Source organism: Pleurodeles waltl, chromosome 3_1, assembly GCF_031143425.1.
Source record: "Pleurodeles waltl isolate 20211129_DDA chromosome 3_1, aPleWal1.hap1.20221129, whole genome shotgun sequence".
NCBI classification, from domain to species: Eukaryota; Metazoa; Chordata; class Amphibia; order Caudata; family Salamandridae; genus Pleurodeles; species Pleurodeles waltl.
The window spans coordinates 1,035,119,032-1,035,140,471 of NC_090440.1; the positions used below are offsets into that span (position 1 = coordinate 1,035,119,032).

The following is a 21,440-nucleotide window of genomic DNA, read 5'->3' on the forward strand; positions in this document are numbered from 1 at the left end:
TAGGACCAGGAAAATATGTGATGTATCCCTCGAGCGTAAGCTAGTTGTGTGCTCTTCTAAGGTTAACGCGCGTCGATCTGACCGGCATGAAACTGGATTGATCCTGGTGAATCAACTTGGATATGACCTGTACGAGACATGTGGCTATGATCGTGGCCAGCAGTTTTGTTTCAACATTTAATAAAGAAATCCGGCAGTATAACGCACATCTGTCTCTTGGCTTCCCCTCTTTGGGTATTATGATGATTATGGCTTTCCAGAGGTCAGGGGTAGTTCCCCTGTCTCGCCTGCTTCTTGGAACATGCTCAACAGATGAGTTCCTAATACGTTGGAATATCTCTTATTGAACTCCGCTGGGAGGTTGTCTCGTCCGGGAGTTTACCTCAGTTGGAGTTTCGCTATTGCTGCCTGCACCACCTTTAGGGTCATGTTTTGGTTGAGGTCCTTTCTGTCATATCATCTAGTTCAGGGATGGGAATCATCTCCAGGTATCAAGCTATTTCATCTGAGTCCGCTAGGGGATGGGGACTGTACAAATGTGCATAATATTGTGCAAATTTCCCTACTATTTGTGTGCTTGTGTCAGATTTCCCTCGCGTCTGAATGGAGTGACTTTATCCACCTGGCTTTGTGCTCTTTTCTGCTAAGTCATACCAGTAAATTTGGTGCTTTATCCCTGGACTCGTACAGTCTATGAAGTGTGGCCAGCATGTGTTTGTAACCCTCTGCCTCACCCAATCTAAGGGATTATCCAATCCAGGTATAGTGCTGGGGCTATCTGGAATCGGCCTGTCATGTAGATGGCAATCCTCTCAGGGACCTGGAAGATCAACAAAACTGCCTGTCATGCCGAGCGCGTCTCAGGAAGGTCATGACCGGAATGCCCTCTTCCCTCATTGGACCAGTGTACAGTTTATATAATCACCCATGCCATATTGGGACCACAGGTGTGATGTAATGCTGTGTTTTGAAAATATAAGCTGGCTCCTGGTGATAGAAGGCGGCACAAGTTAACATATTGTATACTGCGCTTCACAGCCTTTGACAGAGAGTACTGATTATATGTAGTGCAAAGGCTGATTAATGAGCATTGTGATCTTTGTTTTTCTGGAATGAAACAGACTGATAAAAGTGTGTAAAAGCTTTACCTAAAAGTTGTCTTGCTAACATGAATAAAATGTGTATAAAACATGAACCAAAGTACAAGCTGTAGAACTAAGCTAAAACAGGGGTGCCCAACCTGGGTACTAAAAAGGGCCCTCACATTACGGTATCATTATATAAGAGCTCAGACGATTGCCTCTCTGATTATGCCAGGGCTAATACTATAGGAGGGCTTGAATACTAGTTTTCTTATTTTGCCACTTTTTTGCAGGTCTACATACATGGGCTGGAGGTAGCGTAATCAATAGTTCTAGGATTCAAATGCCCTTTTGAGTTTGTCCAAACCTACTAACTGGCGTGTTTTAAGAGTTATCACCAGCTTTTCTCTATAATCATTTCCCATACTGAGAACGGTTGGAAATTTACACCTGACAAGGGTCAGGAGTAAAACTTCTTCCAGGGTTGGGGAAAAAAGTGGTTTAAGGAAAGTGAATTTGTAAATGCTTAACAGATTTTCACATGAGCAAATCTACACCTGCATATTTGCTTATGCTAAAATTCAGTTCACAGATATTTTCTAGGAGTATGATTTCTTGGCTTACTTTTGTAAGTTATTGTGAATTCAAGAAATATGCAAATATGCACTAATGCAAAGGCGTAAATCATGGGTGCGCTTTTGTGCCTTTCTTTAAGAATTGGGGCCCTAATTAGGTTTGGCGTTAACTAAGACGTTTTGTTTTATTAAAATTCTATCTCGCTCTGTATCTATTTATCGGCGGGCTTCACTGTGATTCTATTTACACAAGCCACTTCTACTCAGTGCTTGGATACTCTAACAGGTGGCAAGTTCAGCGCTATACAAATTCATGTTACATTACATTACAATGATCTCAACCTTCTTTTTCACAAGGGGCATATCGCCCCACAACGTGGTTTTATCAGTGCCAGAAACTACTGTGGCAATGTGTTCTTTTTGTGAGCAAAAAAAATGTTTGTTTTGTTTTACATTTGTTATAGTGGTGAGGGCCCAGCAGCACTCGCAACACCAAAGGTTTACAAAAACCACGTGAAAACAAGACATGCATTGAGAAAATCAACAGACTGACCACCAATGTTGGACCTATTGGCTTGCCAATGCTTGTTTATATTTATGTTTCCCATAATCTTGTTGAAACTGGTTAAATTGACTTTCTATTATGAATTTTGGAAATATTAGTACGCATCAACACATTTTACTAAATGATGCTTCAAGGAAACGATACCTAAAATTTCACAGTAGTTTAGCAAAAAAAAAATGTTCTACTTGCATTTTGTTGTGTACATTTTATTTTGAAAGCAAAAAATCATCAATCTTGCTTTCAAGCTGTATTTTAATTTAATCAGAGAGCATTCTGTGAGCATTACACGTAGCCTCATATTTTTAAACTTTGCAAAACTGTGTACACATTTTTTATTGGTCAGTAGTGCAGTCTGAGCTTACCACATTTATTTAGAATGCTCACCCTAATAAGAAAGGCTTCGTATTAATGAGACAGTGGGATAATCCTACAAAGACATTAACTACTGAAACAAACAACAAATGAATCCCCCCCGTCCCCTCTGAATAAAACTAATAGTTTAGGGAAAAGAAGTAAAAAGAAAGAAAATATACACTTACTCACTATAGGCTCTTAGGAGATTGCAGAGAGTGGCAGTCATTTTGAGTCATTTTGCCTCATGGGCATTCCTGTTTATCATTAATTGCCAGATCCGTCCTGGTTCTATGGCGTTTCATTCCGAAGGGATGTGGTTTCCTTATGACCTCTTTCCATTTCTGCAATCAAGGCCATTGAGGATTACGAAGCAGAGTCACCAGTCAGACTGTCTGAAGTTATCTCGCCCTTCGGTGAGCCTTTCTTCGATTTTTTTCGAGTATATGGTTGGCTCGTCACCAGAGTCTGAGGAGACTCCCGGTTTATGTGTCAGCCGTAAACCTGTCAGGGGAGTTCCTTTTTCTTGTGGCTGCTGTGACTGCAGATGCCCTCGCTTTCTGTCCCTGTACCTTTTGAGCCGCTTGCCTTCTGTCTTCAGACTATCTCGGTCTTTCCCCTCTACCCAGGTCCAGGCCTCCTCTAGTGAGTGAAAGAAGTGGGCCCATCCCTCAAAAGTAGCCTTAAGTTTTGCAGGTTATAATAACATATATTGTAGCTGTAAGGCTTTGTCTTGACAGAATCAAAGGTACAACATTGTTTCTGGACCTCACATGAATATTGAGGGAAGGCCATACATTTTGAATGTTTGTAGTGGATCTCACCCTGTCTTTCTTGTAAGATCATGTCTCAGTCCAGAAGGTTGAGGAGGCAGGCTTTTACCAGTCGCCAGGGGCCCCCAGTGGCAATCTGGCATTCAAGGCATGATGAGCTCTTTCTAGAACAATCTAGGGAGAAAAGTGTTCATTGGGGAGTGTATCTTTCAGCCATATGGTTAAGAAGACAGCCATGTTGGCTCCTTCAACACCTTCTGGAAAGCCTACTAAGCGCAACTTGTTTCTTTGCACCCGGTTTTCTGTATCATCGCCTTTGCATTGTAGTTCTTTGTTAAGGCTTAGAGTTTGGTGACCTCTTTGCACATTCCTTCTGTTGTGTCTTCCATTTCAGAGATCCTGGTCTCTGCTGTTGTTACCCGTGCCATCATGTCCGGCGGTACGCGTAGGAAGGATACTTTGGATCTCACCATGCCTATCTTCTCTTCAAGAGCCTCGCTGGGGGATTGGATGGCCGACAATTCTGTACCACAATTTGGAGGTTTTGAGACAGGGACGTGTGGCAGGATTTCAGTTGGATTTCGGTTGGATTTCGAATGGGCTGCTAGAACCGTCGGCGAACACGTCTAGCCAGCCATCTTGCTGCCCACGCCTCCCAGTGTAACATTCTTAAGACGTGAATGATTTCTTTATTTATTTTCAGTAACTGATCATGATAAAATGTATTATTTCAGTTACATACCGTCTACCTGTAGATCCCTTCCTGCGTTGAATGTTTTTCCATGACGACTAACTTTTTTGTCACAAATGTTTCCAAGCATTGTAGGAAAATTTACATTTATGGTGATGTATTTAGGTCTGTATTGGTGCATTTCACGATAGTGAGTGTAGGAAATGACACTATATTGCATGATTTTCCCTCATTTTTTGCCCTCTCAGTTTTTCTTGATTTTGAACTAAGGCACTTGGCTCTTGAAAAAGTATGTTGCAATTGGCTTATCCGAATCAACATATTAAACTTTCTTATAAGACCATAGTGTACGGTGCAAAAATATACCCATGTCATGGAAAGTTAAATATCACTTGTGGACTCCAGCACTGATTGTGTCGTCCACTACCCTGACAGAGCAAACAACCACAGCAGCCTAAAACCTGCTGAATATGCCTGTCATACTAATCCTTTTACACATACAGGAAACTCTGCGTTTAATTATTAAGTCACCCTCAAGTTGCCTGCAAAGTAGGGTGCCTGATATTTAAAAGTGGAACATATGCAAAATTAAAATAGGCTTATTTCTCCAGTGAGTAGCTCAGAAGCTTTTTTCATCGGCATGGCTGTAGCAGACTCCTAGAAGATGTCCAATTACAAATGACAAACTTCAATTTATAACATTTGATAGGAAACAGCTTCATAGGTACTTCGAAGACTAATTTTCATGTTTAATACCTGTGTTGCCCAGAGCAGGAATTATTGTCTGTGTGTGTCGAGGTGTTTTCCTCCTTGCAGAAAAAACAGTGTTGGTAACCCAGGAACTTCAATTGTAAGTGGGCCTGTCCTTTCACAAGCCAGTGTAAGGAGACACCCGGGAAGAGAGTCCTTTGTGAGTTAAGTTGGCACCAAACCTAATGAAAGGACAACTACCTCCAAAACTAATTTCGAGTGAATACAGAGGAGGGGGGCTGTTAATTTCCATGACCACACCTCTGGATGGTCAGAAAGGCTCTGCTCGTGGAAGGAAATGTTTCTCCATCTAAAATGTTATTAGTAAGGTGCACTGTGAGAATGTTTGCAGTAGGGCAAACAGGATCTGATATAAAAGTGTACTGCGTAGCCCCTGGGAGTTTTTACACCATTGGCAAGGAGGAACCAGCAGTCACCCCTCCCCCCCCCCCCCACCCCCACCAGCTGGTGCCAACCATATAAGTGGCACCCTTTTCAGAACATTTTCTGGATCTGTGGAAAAACAGAAGACTGGACCCTGCTTGCTGTTACCTGAAAGGAGCTGTAAAGGATTGGACCTGCTCCCTCATGGACTAAGGACAAAAAAGTAGACTCCAAGGATTAGTGGGCTGATCTGCTGCGTTCCTACAGGGACACAAAAAGCTGAGAAAAACACTTTATTCTGGAAAAACAGTTACCCGATATCAACTGGATATGCCATGTACTCTGCAAAGCCGTGGCAGATTCAAGCCCTAAAACTCCAAAGAAACCCTCACGGGTGAGTAGCGCGCTTTATAAATGTTTTTGATTTGAATTGATTTGAAAGAGCTTCACCTGAGCTCAGAAATACTCCGGTGAAGAACTGGGGGTAAAAACTGCCCCTGCAAATTTTGGACTTCAAGATCTCCGGATGACCGAGACCAACAACCAGGATCAATCTGGGGTGAGTGTGTGACCTCCCAGGGTTGAAGAAACAGGTTAAAGCCCACTGGGAGCTTTTCAGCAGTAGCAAATCAGTTTCTGCAGGACCTTGGCAAGACAGTATTTGGCCTTGTGGTGCCCTGTGCAGAGACAGCCTGCTGCCTTGCTCCTCTGGAAAACCAGAGATCCAAAAAAGAGAGTAATTTCCTTCATAGAAATCGGGACCGGGTGAAGGTGCCAAAAGTATCTGGCCAATGCAGTGACTTATCTAGTGCAGACTTTGAGTTTTCTTGCTCAGAGCTTTTTCTGCCAAAACCAACAGCTTCAGCTGGACCTTGCTCAACACCTATCCAGCTTTGGTGAGACCTTACCGGGTGCAGCTTGTTTCCTTGCCTGCTGAAAGATTTTTACTTCCAATTTGCTGACTAAGTGAGACAATAAAATTCTTGACTGTGCTACCCTGCTTGGTGTATCCAAACTCAGGATCCATCATGGTCGGCCTCAAAGTGCACCTTGATCCTGGTCTACACAAACCATCTGTGACTGGGGGTGAGTGTTTGCATTGTTCAGCACTCTATCCATCATCCTTTAGTGTTGCTAAAGTTGCCCCTAAGTGGGAAGGGTTTGCCCAGACGTGGGCCCCTTGCTCACTGTGCCACTGAAGTCAAGCTAGCCTGGCTGATGAAGGGTGAAACCCTGAAACCGGTCCAAGGATGCTTGTTTCTGGTCCAGGGAGGACCTGGCTTAGCAGTTCGGGCTGGACTGTTCCCATGAGGAACAGGGTCAATACTGATTTGCATATGGCTGGGTCCAAACTGGGGTGGCATGGTGAGCAAAAGAACGATGGATTAAACCCAGATCTGTGACTGGGGTTGACTGTTTGCATTGTTCAGCACTCCGTCCATCATCCTTTTGTGTTGCTACACAAACCATAGACTGTCATTGACATTTAGTCCTTTTTGGTACAATTTTCAATTAAAACTTGAAAAACGCATATCTCTAAATCCACATTTTGGATTTTTTTCCATTTTGGTGTAATTTTGTTTATTAAAATGTGCACTCATTCTCTAATTCGGTTTAGGATTTGTATTGTTTGGTGTTTTGATTTTTACTCTTTTTTTGTTCTGTATAAATACATTACACACTGCTGTAAATTAAGTCGGTCTGCAATGTGCCATAGCTGAGGTGGTTGAGTGGGCTCAGGTTCATTGAGTAACGTTTGAGGTTTACCCTAACAGGCTAGTTATATTATTATTCCATGAGGTGAGTAAATGTACACCCCAAATAATAATCCACATTCCAGTTTCATAATAGTACATTGTTCTTTTTCTTATATTTTGGGTGTCATTACTGTTGTTTATATTGCTGATAAAATGACTTAAACTAAAATTTCTGGAAGGCAAAATGTGATAGATCATGAACCTCTGACTGGCTACTAGTGTTGCTCAAGACATATGGCAGTTATGCAGCTAGTTTACCTTATAAGTGGCTTACTAGCTTGTTTACACTGTATACTCAGCCAAATACTTCCTACATACACAAGCATTGGCAAAGCAAATAGATGTGCCTATATGCTTATTGTTGCTATTTCTGTGCTTTTTGCTGATGCTGTGCATCATTGGCAGAAAGCAAAGGAGATTCTCGGAGGTGCCTGTTAGGGCCTGGCAGTCTGGGAGGTATAGGTGAGCAGCACAGGGGCAGTTGAAGGGGAAGACCAGGTGGGGGTATTTGAAGGAGGGTAAGCATCACATGAGAGAGAGTAGGAAATCAAGTACACTGTCAGGGAGTGTGATCAATAAAGATAAATGTAGTTCCCTAATTATGAGCAGTGGAACGGCACAAGTCAGACAATCAAAAGGATGGTAAACAGGCTTTTGGAGGGACATACACAGAAGAGGATGGCAAGCCATTGAACTAGGGCCAAGCAAACGAGAGTGGCTATAAAGCCAGCCAGTTGTAAGAAATAGGCATTTATGAACCCAATGTAGGTTTTTGGTATGGTCCACATGAGCTTTCACCAATGGATAGTTAAAAGCTATCTGGTGACAGGGGAACGCAATTCTACAAAAGTCTCTGCTCACTGCCATAATATTTCCAGGTTAGTGCGCTCTGCATAGACCTGCCGCAAGAGGGCGTTGGCTTGCTTGCATACCCTGAAGAATATATTTGAGGTGCAACAAAATACATCTTTTCATGTACATGAATTTCCACCTTCAAAAGAAACATAAATGCCATAAAACAAATAGCCACTGTTTAAAATAAATGTATGTGTAATTATTTATGTTCATAAAAATACCCCTGTTTGGGAATGACAGTTACTCGTATTTAACTCCCTAAATTATTCCATTACAAACCTCCAAATGTAAAATACATTTCAAAACCCTATTTTCAACTCTGCTTGCTGCTCTGCAGATGTGCCTTTTTGTGTGTCTCAGTGTTGTTTGTGTACATAGGTGGTTATTGTTTTAGTGCTAGTATGCGTTTTATCTGTGTGCTTGGATGCATGTGTGTCTGTGTTTGTAAATGCTTTACTTTGTCTTCTTGTATGTATGTGTTTCTTTTTCTAAAGTTGCATTTTCAGAACCATGGAGTATGGAGAAAAGGCAAACACCATTTTTTTTGGCTAGTGAATTTTCAAGGAGCGCAGTAAGTATTCAGTTGCAATAACTGAAGCGAGATACCACAATGGCAGGTCTACTGCAGTCTTTTGCAGGCATTGGAGGAAAGTGCCTGAAACAAGTGAAGGTTGTAGATCGCACACTAATAAGTGAGTTTATTTGAGGAGTAAAGGTAAGGTTGCTGTCAAAGATAATGCCCAGATTGCAGATCTTCTGGGAAGGATAATTGGGTAAGTGCCATAGTGCCTCTCCAAGTGAAGCTCAGAAGTGAATGGTCGATAGGACAGCAAGAAGGCTTTCACTCTTCCATCTGACAAATCCAATTGTGGTAGATCCAGTTTTTGTCTTCACTCCAACAGTCTGCAACTTGATAGTGACATCTAGTTCATTTATCCAGCTGGAAGAAGATCCATGTATCCTCTGCATTCATGTGAGAGCCGACAAGCAGAAAGTGCAAGACATTGAGGGACTTGGCATGTAGGGGAATTACTTGTAAAGAATCACCGCTTGACTTGGCGGATATAGTTTGCTAGTGATTAAGGGACCAAGAAAAAGACTGTAGCTCTTAGATGTGATACCCTACAGTGTGACCCACATATCTTCATGTTCTGCATAATAGCTAAGTTATAGGCTTTGTCAGCAATTTGTCTTATTTTCTGCCTTATGTTTATCAGTACCTTACTTCTACGGCTAGTCACACCAAAGAAGGCAGATTAACAAGTTGTGACTATCCATAAATCTTATTCCAACATCTGATGATTTTGATATGTCGAACACCAGTATCTCCTCTTCAACTTACACTATACATTTCTTTCTGCAGACCACTGGGCTGTCGTTTGAAATCTCCATGGACAATATTTGGAGTTTCTTTACTCAGTCCAAAAGTGATAAGGTGGCTCTGCGGCACAAGTCAGAAATGGATTCTGTTGCTGGAGAAAAGGGCTCTTCCTTTACTTCAGGTACCCTTTACACCTCCATTTGGACCCCTCTTTTATAAAAACCATTTTCAAAAACTGTATTCCCACTAGGCTTGATGCAAATCTGTAACTTGAGAATGTGTGTGATGGATCTTTAGCCTTGTAGCCGTTTCCTCCATAGTCTCTACATGATAATCACTGCTTCTTTTAGATTTTTCAGACCCTTTTCTTTATTCTCTACACAATTCTTGCACATTTAGGTGATAGAGGATTTGTCTAACTTCTTGAAGGATACTCCAATATGCAATTCTCGTTTTTTGAGTGAATTCACTGCTTTTTATTGTTGCAACCATTTCTTCCATATGTGATTATATATCCAAGATACTAACGTAATGTGAAGATTTGTTTTTCTAGATCTTTTTTGTTAAGATCTTTTTACTTCCATGTTATTCGGCAATGATTGGTCTATAGGGAAAGCCTTTTTTGATTCCTAATAGCTGTGGCTGCCTTTGGCTGAACTGCACGAAATATTAGGTATGGTGAAAAGATTTATGTTAAATGATCAAATGTAGGCTGTATAGAGACCCAACGGTGTTGTTTCTCATTCAAGTCCCCACATGAAGTTGTGCACGCTGCTGTACTTAAAACCAAATAGAATCAAACTGATCTTGGGTAAAAAATACGTTGGACCGAGCTGGCCATTTCGTTTAAGGAATTTCAATAAGAGAAAATAAAAAAAAATATATAATGATAAGATGTATTTACATCCGAACTGTTTAGTTTGTGAACATGTTTGTTAAATGTAATTTGAGTTAATTGTATCTGGTTGGTTTAGATGATTTTTATTCCAGTTGGTATACTGGTTGAGCTGATTTAGAAACAAGAAGCAATCTGATTGGCTGAGCAAACATGAAAAGTTTTTTCTGAGATTAATTTCAAGGCTCACGAAGTGGCGCACCCTGTTCCAGATTTTCAAAGTTATATAAGGACCCCAGACAGAGAGAGTAGTCCTGACTCCAGGGAAACCTGAGCGCATTTCAGAAAGTTGAATAAGCTGCCTTTTAGACTCCAATTAGAGAGGCTTAAAAGGAATCAATCGTTACCCTAAGAGCGATTCAATAACTGAGCCTAGGGCCGAACGTTCCCTCTAGTGCTACCAATTAATGGTTGGGAACAATCTCAGGGTGGCCCCTCAATACCAAAGCAAACGGAAAATTGACCCTATACTAACCCACCACTAATTTCTCTTGGGGTTCGGAGTAGTGTGCTACTCGCCGAAAAGCGCTTCAACGCCTCGTTAGATGTTTTAAGCGCTATATAAATACAATTACAATTAAATGAACTGTAAAATAAAGAGTATTGTTAAGAATAAACGGAACAGATGACTCACTGCTTTCATAAAGTGAATTTCACCAATTCAGTAGTTTCTTTGTACAATCGTACAGTGCTATCTCTTCAGTCTTTGAGTTACTGCGGTTGTCTGATGTTCCAAAATACCAGTGCAGTTCTGCAGTTTTTTTCTTGCACGTTATGCTATACCCGTATGCTATACCCATTTCCAGTGAGTAATGGCCACTTTTTAGCTTCAGAGTTTGAGGAAACCCTCACAGTATTGCAATCTGAAGGCTGAGCCATCATATATGTGACGTTAGATAAAGGCAAGAGACCCATCTCGCCCCTGGCCGAGGCTCACAAATGTTACAAACATGTTTTAAGATAATGTTGCACAAACTTTGAACTCTTAAGCGGTGTCTTGATTTTGATCTGAAATCCTTGGCAAAGAGATATGAGGGGGTATTTCCTATGGCCTGTTGTGGTAAACTCTGTCCCCATGTCCTTTTTACTTGGTATGCCTACTACATCACGCTGAAGAGTCTATATCAAGGCAATTCACATCTGTGATTGATAAACACTTTTGGAAGGAGTGTTTCTTAGGCTGCCATAGGAACTTTAAAAGTGTTGCTTCTTTGTAGAATATAATATCAAACTGAAGATTTGAGTGGACTCACAGGGAGTCTGTGATTCTAAGCTTAAAGCCCTTGGGAAAAAAGCAGCAAGAGGTGTGCAGGGTTCAGATAATCATGTCCTGCACATTATATTGGGAGGGTTTTCTACTTTTATTTGCTTGCCTTACTGGAGACTGTTAAGGGCTCTTTCAATTTTGCCTCACCAAAATTCACAAGCAGTGGAATTCTTGTGTTCCTTAATGTTATGATGATTTTAGTCCCACACGGCATACAACATTGAATGGTCCGTTTAATATGTACTCGAAGGACTCTGCTAACTGTGCCAGCCTTAGACAATGTGAGCTCTGTTGGTGGTGGCCTTGCCTGCACAGCATAGCTACTGCTCAGTGTCACAAGCTTACCAATGAAGCCATAGTCCCGCCCCCCCCCCCCCCCCCCCCCCGAACCCCTGCACAGCTATTAAGACTGATCTGTGGTTGGGACTCTTCTTGCTCTGCTCAGTGGCTTTTGCGCGCTGTTATCTGATAAAATGAAATCACTACTTGAATCAAGTGAGCTTGACAATTGTTATTTCTAGCATTTTTAGACATAGTCTGTGTCTTGGTTTTACGCTAGTTGGTGTCATATAATCCCTATGTTTTCCTCCCAGTCATTAAGTATCGAGGTTAATCCCACCTCATGACAGGGAAAAATAAATTCGGATGAAGTTGAGGCAGTTTTAGTAACCCACCCACGTTTGTGGTTGTCAGTAAGAAGGACGACTTCCCACAATTCATCCTGCTTTTTTTTCCTGCCGTGACTAGGACGAGGAAATCAGACGGGTTCTCTACCTGGCTTTACAGCACTTGGACTCTCTGCTGCCAGGCGCTAAAGAGTGAGGTGGTGCTGCTATGCGGGAGAATAAATGTCCTGAGGGAAAGCTAGGATTCAGGACCTCTTGCACTAGTTGCCTGCTAACTAGAAGTTAACAGACTGACGCAGTGACTTTTTTGTTATCTTTGTTCGCTCCTAGTTCTGTTTTGGTATCAGGCACACAGGGCTTACCCCTCATATTATATGCAAGTATCTTCACTCATGCACTTTAGAAATGTATTTGGATTTTCAGTGTATGCACATTTGTATTATTTCCAGGTCATCACACTCCTTTCACTACTTAAGGAGCACAGTGAGAGTAAAGTTTTTGTTTGTTCTGTAGGAAAGCCTTGATTATTGATTTTTAGACAGCTATATTTTTTAATTTCTGAGCTTTAAGGTATTTTATGAGCAACATGGGGAAACACTTGAAAATTGCTAAATGCTTGGAGCCTTCTTGCCGTGATTCCTCTCGTTTTACCTACAGATCTCCTTTTCCTCCAAGAAAAATATATCGGAGACTTTTTTTTTTTTTACATGATGCAGAATTTGAGGAGAAAGTGAAGAAAGTTTTGTGGGAGGCATTAACCTTGTCAAAAGCTAAAGACTCCTCTGAAGATAACCTGGAAATGTTTGACATCTCTTCTGTCACTGATGAAGAGGATGTTTTTTAGTATAATGAGCAAAAGGGTAAATACATTAAATAAGAGCTTTTGGTTTACATTCTATCCAGATTTTCCTGATGATGAAGTCCCTTCTGCGTCAACTGTACCTATATTAGTTCAGTTCCTTAAAGCTAGTGCTCCTTCACTACTCATACATTAACACGTCGTGGATGTCATGCTCGGGAGTGGAGAGATCCGGACTAGATTGTGGTGCCACTTGTTTTGTCGAAATTGAAGAAAATACCAGCGTCTGTGCCAGTGGATTCCTTGGTGGTCTCTTCGCAAGATAATCAGTAGTGGAGGAAAACATGCCTAACCACTCTTCTGACAAGAGTGGACTCAGCATTTAAAAAAGGATATGCAAAATCAAATCTGGCTATGAGAAAAGGCATATACACAGCTTATGCAAGTCAGAGTCTAATTTCTGACTTTCAACAGCACTTTAAAACCATTGAAGTAACTGAATGCATATCCCTACTGGAAAATATAGAAAGAAAGTCCAGCTATCTCTCAGACATAGACTTCGATGTACAATGGACCGCAGAGCTTTGTTTCCTTTCCAGACCTGGAATAAGTGAATATGACCCCTGCTTTTTTGGGTTTGCATCTGGACTACTCCTGAACTAATTGTATATAAGGAGTCCCTCCAAGATATTCTAGATAGACCCAATGCACATTTTTTATTCCTTAGCTTAAGCATATCTCAAATTGGCTTCATATTTTGGGGCTTAAGAACTTTTGGAGTCAACCTTACAATCTAAGGAGGGACCACAAGAAACACTTGAAAACAGTTTATTGGACTTATGTCAGGGAAAACTACCTGCTACATATGTCACATGGCAGACTGACATCCCAATTTCTTGATCTCAAGTGGTATCCTCATCTTGAACCATTTATGGATTCAATTTCTGACCCGCTAAGCAAAAGTTTATATATTCAGTTTAGGTTTGGATGCTTACCTCTTAAATCTTTTAACAGCACGTGGAGTTATACTACAGTAACTGACTTATGTCCCAGCTGCAATTGCACTCCAGAATCTGTAGTTATTTTTTATATGCCCCACATATAGGACTGCACAGCGGAAGTGGCTACGTCCAATTTGTAGGAATATGGGCATGAGACATGGCAAAGATGCCCTAAGGATTATGATGAGGGATACCTCCACTCCCCTGTTCTGTGTGGTCAGCAAGTTCCTTGCGGCCGCATGGTACATACGCACACGTTATCTAAAAAACTATAATGACTAGTTCTAAGTTCTATAGTTTTCATTATTTATTTCTGACTAATGTATATCTTTTAAGATTACTGTGATTGTTCACCAGCTGTTAATGAGACTGTTAAGAGAAATAGGCTTTCAGGTGGTCAAATACAACTTGCGGGAAAGTATGTTTATGATTTTAAGTATTTATGCTTTTATTCTCCTCCTAAGTTATTTCTGATAGCATGATAGTTGTGTCCTCCTTTTTTTAAATTGATTTTATCTCTGTATTTTTTATGACGTTATTGCTTTGATGGTTGAATATAACCGAATAAAGCTGTGTATGATGATGAAGTGAATATTGATCTTGTTCTCTAAGATATTTTGGATGCTATATTGTATGCTAGTAACTCTAAATTGACAGAAAAGACAAGCCTTGAGAAAGCCCCAGCCGTACAGGCATTGTAACGGTGTGAAACACATATTGGCTGTATCAACCTGAAGTAAATGGAACTACGTATGCTTTATATCAATATGAGACCAACAACAATAAAGGAAATTTAAAAACAACAAATAAACATCTACTTTGCTAACTGCTCCTTCTTACAAGATAAAACGATTTTCTAAAAGTTACCCAAGCACTGTATGAAATTCAATATATGGTTTGGAAGACTAGGCACCCAGCTGTTAAACTACTGTCACTGTGAGGAGGAGTTGGTCCAGCCTCTTACTGAGTGTTTACAAAGTCTTCCACATAAATCAATTTCAACTTGATAGCACAGTGGGAAGAGTGAGAGCAGGTTGGATCTCAGTGAATTTTTTCACATAGTCTTCGATGTACTCAGAGCATCCGCTCTAGCTGAGATTGCTGTCGTCATTGAAAGAAGAAACATATTTTTACAACATTGGCATGCTGACTCTTCAGAGAAAAAAATACAATTCTATGGCTATCCTTTGCTGGACACAAGTTGTTCGGACAGGAATTAGAAGATAAACTTCACAAGATTTTTAAGAAGAGAAACCACTCCTCATCCTTTCACCAAACACATACTGATGCTATTTCAACTGGCAACCCCATTCAAGTAATCTTTCAGACAACCTTCGAGAAAACAATTTACTTATAATCGGAAAAAAGAGGGGTAGAGGATTCAAGACTTCTACAGTACAGAAAACTAAGTCTCCTCAGAAAACCTGTGCCGAAAATGGCCACGAGCGGTTAGTTGGAAGAAGGGTAAAACATTTCCCCTTGGAACTGAAAAAATCTGCCCCAGATTCTTGGCTTCTACAGAGAGTGGCAATAGGTTAGAAGAAAGAGTTCTCCTCTCTTCCTCCATCTTCGAAGATCATTCTTATGCCAACCCCAATCGACCCACTGAAACTGACATTCATAAGGACAGCAATCCATTTTCCAGTAATGAAAGGAGCTATAACTCCGTGCTGGAGCGGGAATCTTGGTTTAAATATTGGTTTACAAGGTAGAGCTTACCAACTCATCAGGGAGAAATCCCTGCTTTTCTGGGCCATATGGATCTTTCATGTTAGATGAGCTTAACCAGAAGATAGTCATAAGTTAATCTATCACCACAGTTTCAATTTCTTTTAGTCAATAATGAAAGTTGATGTGAGTTTGAAAGCTTTATTATTCTAATGGAGATGTGTAGCTTGAAATTCCTTACTTTTGAATTCTCCCCAGATGTCCAACTGGATCTGAAAGATTTTTCGTGAGCAGTACCCCTGCGTGCTGGTAGGTGGTGTCGATCGGCTCCGCGTCCGTCATTGGAAATGACATCCTGGTTCCAAAATAGGCACCAATCAGGCGCGCCAAAGTCAGTTTCTTTTTTTCCTTCCATGCCAGTCAGAGCTGATCCGAAGAGAGCTGTCCCACAATCGCTTTTTGACTGCTGTTTCTCAAAATATTGTCAAATTATTCTTCTAGATCACTGCTGGTGTGTCGAGAGATGTAAACTAGGAAGACCAATTTCAAAGCCCTGAGGTTCATATCATAGGGCGATGTTCTTGACATATTTGCACCTCATGTACTTGGGGGGCCTGGAGCGCTCTTTGACTTGTCCTCGTCCATTGGCTGAGATGATGGAGCGTTGTCATTCGAGGCTTTGTTCTTTGGGACATGCGCCTGTTCTGACTTCATGCCTCACTGAGTTTCCAGGAGCCGGAGCAACCCCTGCCCAACTGAAAGAATTTTATGAGGCCATGCTCCTCATTTTTTGGCAGTTCGACCCTGCTGGGGCATCTTTTGCCCCGCAGGATCCTAGGGGCCCCATTGGGTTTCGTGCCTGCAGCTTTGGCCTCAGCACCAGTGGCTCTCAGGGATCCAGTCCTGGATTGGGACCAGTGATGGTTGTATCACCTTGACCTTCCCTGGGGTTGGTTGTGATACTGATGCTCCTGGCATTGGCAGCGCTATCCCCATTGTCAACGCTATCCCCATTGTCAACTCCGAAACAGATCTGGATGGGTATCTCCCAATGCCGACTCGGATTCCAACAGGAACTGTGCCTCCTCCTTCGGATCCTGAGCCCTATTCTACTGGCCCACGCCTCGGGCAAGAACGGAAGGGGTAACTGGACACTTTAGCATACCAGCCATACTAAGAAGAAATGGACTCCAGATACTGCTATGCTTTCTCCCTCTTCCATGGCTACGGAGGAGGAAGCCTCACTTCTTATGGCATGTTCCCTAACCCTTCCCTGGATGGGGAATCCAAGCGGTTGGATCATGTGGGAAGAAGATGTTTTCTTCCGCCAGCTTTACGTTGTGGTCTGTGAACATTCCATGCCTTTTGGGCCGTTATTCCCACACGCTGTGATGTAGCATTTTCTGCATGCTCTAATTCAAGGTCAGTGAACCTTGGGAGCCGTGCAAAGGAGTACAAAAAGGGAATCAGGACCAATAAATCAACATTTACAGTGTAACCAATTTGGCCACACAATGAAAACCCAAATCGGAAATAAAGTTAAACTTAACACTCAGGTTAATGAGGACAAGTCTAAAAAATCTGCTGTACTGGTACAGAATAGCAATAGGATAACCGAATCTTTGAAAATTGTTTAGACAAATTAGCAAAAGGCAAAAAAAACCTCAGTCACTTCTATGCAAAACATCAAGAGGATAATCTGGTGCTCAGTAAACAAACACTTGTTACACATTAATGCAAATTAAAGTCATGTAATAAAATTAACTTTGGGCAAGTAGGAATTCTCCTAAAATACCTAAACCAGTGAAAAATTATTCTAACTAAATAACATAGGGGCAAAAGGTGAAAAGCAAAAACAGGTCAAACAGGATCTGGAAAAATGTCATCAGGGGCAAAAAGAAGTAAACAAATGAAGGTAAAAAGAGAAGGTGTCAGCATTTCAGAAGCTCGGTCAAGAGTTTGCTTAGAGACTCATGCGTAAGCTTAAGCTACACTCGGCAGAGCATGGGTAAAGTGGGAAAGTCAGAGGTCTGTACCTCTCAAAGTCCAAAGGAATCTGCCTTACCTACTATCAGTGTATGCCTAACTGTTGTCACAATTTCAACATTCAACAATGTAGATGGTTACACCATCACATGATCAGGCTTCTTCCCTTATCCCACTGTGTAACTTGAAACAATACTGCACGCTCCCAAGACAAGCCTGGGAGGGTTGCTGTCCCTGGTCCTCCTGTACAACATTTCCAACATGTATGAATTGTGATATTCACTTCTCTTCTGGTTTCTCTCTGTTATTCCCTCATCGAATTCTCCACTCCAGCTTTCTATGAGGAAAACAATAGCACATCTATTTCCAAACTAACAATTCATTGCAAAGATATCTGACATGAAATGACACGTTAGCAGAAATGTAAAAACTGTTTCTCACGTTATGAAGTTCAGGATTAGTCAAGTTAAGAAATATTTCAAAAGCACATTTAATCCAAGTTGCACTGTGCGAAGTTAACTTCTGCATTATATCATGCCAGCTACATTTCTCATTTACGCTTCATGTTACAGTAATATAAAAACCGAATAAGCTTGTTAACACATATAAGTGAATATAATGGAGAAGTTTTTTTCTCAACATTAATCAACAACATTAGCGCACATTTTACCCGAGCCATTATTGTTTATGTGCAAGTACATTCAAATGACGTGAGGATGGCTTAGAATACACATTCAATGATTACATTTTTATTAATAGGGTTAAAGGACACAGTATGTTTACCTCTAACACTATAGTGAATGCACTGTATCATTAATTTAGAGTGCATCAGTTTATATGGATACATCACTAACTCTTGTATTACATATGGTCAGTCATTGTCACATATAGATCAACACTGTGATGTTAGGGCTGGTAACAAATTTTCACTGTTACAGTTGCCCAGGTCCCGGAGGAGGCCTGTGCTGTACTCTCTCAGGGTGTGGCCTCAGAAGAGACGCTTGAAAGTTCACAATTAGTTGCAGACTGGACACGAAGTCCAGCTTTTCAGGGAATGTCCAAGCTTCCCTGATGGACATGCCCTTTGATGGCACTCTTCTCTTCGGAGACAAGGCGGATTTGGTGCTCAAACGATTTAAAGATTGTCGTGCTACAGCCAGGTCCTTGGGACTTTCCATGGCCCCTCGCCATCACCAAACCGCCTTTTGCTCCTTTTGTGGCCACAGAAGGATCTACCAGCCGCGCCAGTTTCTGTTCAGTTGCTATGCCACGCATGCTCCCCAGCCTGTATGTGGCCGTCCTCATTTGTTAGTTAGGCAGCGATCTGCTCAGTCTGCCCCACTGCCCCCCTGTAAACCCTCTCCCGCAGCAGCCTCTAAAACCTCCTGTCTGTCCCTCCTCCACCAGGGACACACAGTTGGCAGCAGGATTCACCATTGTCTGCCCCACTGGCAGTCCATTTCTTCAGACAGGTTGGTTTCGCAAATAGTCCAATGGGGCTACTCCCTCCCCTTTAGGAGTACCCTTCCATCCATGCCACCATCATACGACTGGAAGACAGAGGATCATTTATCCATTCTCTTCAAGGAAGTTGCTGCTCCTTATGGCAAGGGAGCCATAGAGAGGGTTCCTTTGGCAGAAGTATGCTATGGTTGCTATTCCCGCTACTTTCTGGTCACCAAAAAAGACAATGATCTTCACCTTATCCTAGATCTACGAGCCCTCAGTCTCTTTCTCAAGGAGGAGAAGTTAAGAATGTTTACATTGGCTCGGGTCTTGTCTGCCCTGGACCCAAGAGACTGGATGGTAGTATTAGACTTGCAGGATGCTTATTTTCACACCCCCAACCTGCCTGCCTACAGACGTTAGTTGCTGTTCATGGTAGGTCATGAGCACTTTCAGTTCACCGTGCTCCCCTTTGGCGTTGTCAGCACCCTTCTGGTATTCACCGAGGTGATGGCTGTGGTTGCAGCTCATCTGCAGAGACCAGGGGTATCAGTATTTCCCTATCTCGATGACTGCCTGTTTAAAACAAACTCATCCAAGGCTGTTGTCTCCCCCTCCATACTATGGCGAATTCCCTGGGGTTAACTATAAACGTGCCAAAGTCATACCTGACTCCCTCTCAGGTGCTCCCTTTCATTGGAGCTTTTCAGGACACAGTGCAGTTTCGGGCTTATCCTCCCGAGCGGGGAGCCCAGATTATGCAGGATATGATACCAATATTTTAGCCTCTATCCTGGATTTCAGTGAGAACGAGTCTGAGGCTGCTGGGCCTCATGGCCTCCTGCATCCTGCTGGTGGTACATGCTAGATGGCATATGCAGGCTCGGCAGTGGGACCTGAAGTTCCAGTGGGTGCAGCATCAGAGGAATCTCTCCGAGATGCTCCATGTCTTGGAGGGAACTGCAAAAGATCTGCAGTGGTGGTTAACAAACCACAATTAGGCCAGAGGCAGATCCCTCTCCCTTCCCCAACAAGATCTGGCAGTAGTGACAGATGTGTCAATCCTGGCATGGGGCACCCATCTGGGAGAGGTGGAGATCAGAAGAATCTGGTCCCTGGCAGAAGCAGGACTCCACATCAACATGCTGGAGCTCTGTGTGATCCGACTGGCATTGAAAACATTTCTTCTCTATATCAAGGAAAAGATAGTGCAGGTGTTCACTGACAGCACAACCACCATGTGTTATTGCAACAAGCAGGGCGGGGTGGGGTCATGGATCGTTTGTCAGTAGGCTGTCTGCCTCTGGACATGGCTGGAACAGCAGGGCACATCCCTGGTGGTTCGACATCTGGCAGGATCTCTGAAGAGCGGGCTAACTCTGCCCAAAATGCCTAGAGGATCACAAATGGTGTCTCCATCCCGAAGTGGCGTAAGGTCTCTTTCAGCAGTGGAGAGAGCCTTGGTTAGATCTGTTTGCCTCTGCCGAGAACGCACAATGTCAGCAGTTTTGCATGCTGAAGTTTCCAAGGCAGCGATCGCTCACAGACGGTTTTTGTCTCGAGTAGAATTCAAGAATTCAGGCTTCCTGTATGACTTTCCGCCCATACCACTCCTGCCCAAAGTTCTCAAGATGAGGAAAGACCGGGCCCAAGTAAACCTGTGGCTCCAAACTGTCCATGGAGAGTCTGGTATCCAGAGCTGTTGAGCATGTCCATTGATCCTCCGATCAGACTTCCCCTTCAGAAGATCTTCTGTAACAGCAGTAGGGGAGGCTTCTTCATTCAAATTTGTCCACTCTCCGCCTTCTTGTGTGAAGATTGAGCAGTGGCAGCCTGTAACGTCTTCTTGGCGGCCAGGCATCCTTCCACAAAAACGTTATATGCCTGTGGTTGGAAGAAATTTGTGAAATGGTACACAGACAAGTCTGTTGATCCCCTTTCTGCCCCTCTTTCTTCTGAGGTCCTACTGTTCATTCTTTACCTTACCCAACAGGGCTCTGCCTTTAGGCACTCTTGAGGGCTATTTGACTGCTATTTCTGCTTATTTGCAGTTGCCTTATCTACCTTCCTTGTTCAAGTTGCCTACTTTACATAGGTTCCTCAAAGGTCTTGCACATCTCTTCCTTCTATCCCCATCCTTATGCCCCAGTGGGCTCTTAATTTGGTTCTGACCTTTATGATTTGTGCTCTTTTCGAGCCACTTCACTACTGTCCCCTCAGGCTTCTCACATTGAAAACAGCCTTCCATGTGGCAATTACATCTGGCAGCAGAATGAGTGAGCTTCAGATCTTATCATCCAAGCCGCACTACAATTCTATTTATTCTGACAAAGTGGTGCTTTGCACTAGGGCTTCTTTTCTGCCAAAAAGTGGTCATGCCTTTTCATGTAGGCCAATCTATCACTTTTTACTCATCCCCACATCCTTTTAAGGAAGATGGGAGACTCCACCACTTGGACCCAGCATGAGCACTGGCAGTCTACTTTGATTGTAAAAAAGAGTTCCGGTGGAAGTCCAACTCTTTGTAGGGTATGTGGGTGTGAAGAAAGGTCGGGCAGGCAGAAGTGGACCATCTCCAAATGGGTTGTACTCTGCCTTAACATCTGCTACACATTAGCCAAAAAACAACCCCTGAGGGTTTGTGCACT

At 42.4% G+C, this 21,440-nt stretch overlaps 1 protein-coding gene across 4 annotated transcripts in view; it reads left to right on the forward strand.

The window, feature by feature from the left end:
* The window catches only part of PARP9 (poly(ADP-ribose) polymerase family member 9), a 507,325-nt gene that overhangs the window by 54,123 nt on the left and 431,762 nt on the right, over positions 1-21,440 (forward strand). For 2 of the 4 annotated variants that reach the window (XM_069224307.1, XM_069224306.1), the window contains one exon: positions 9,147-9,285. The exons of the other annotated variants lie outside the window; for them this stretch is intronic. In XM_069224307.1, the coding sequence (XP_069080408.1) occupies positions 9,174-9,285 (112 nt within the window). In that variant the 5' untranslated portion in view covers positions 9,147-9,173. The remainder of the gene's footprint in view (positions 1-9,146; positions 9,286-21,440) is intronic. 4 annotated transcript variants of the gene reach the window in all.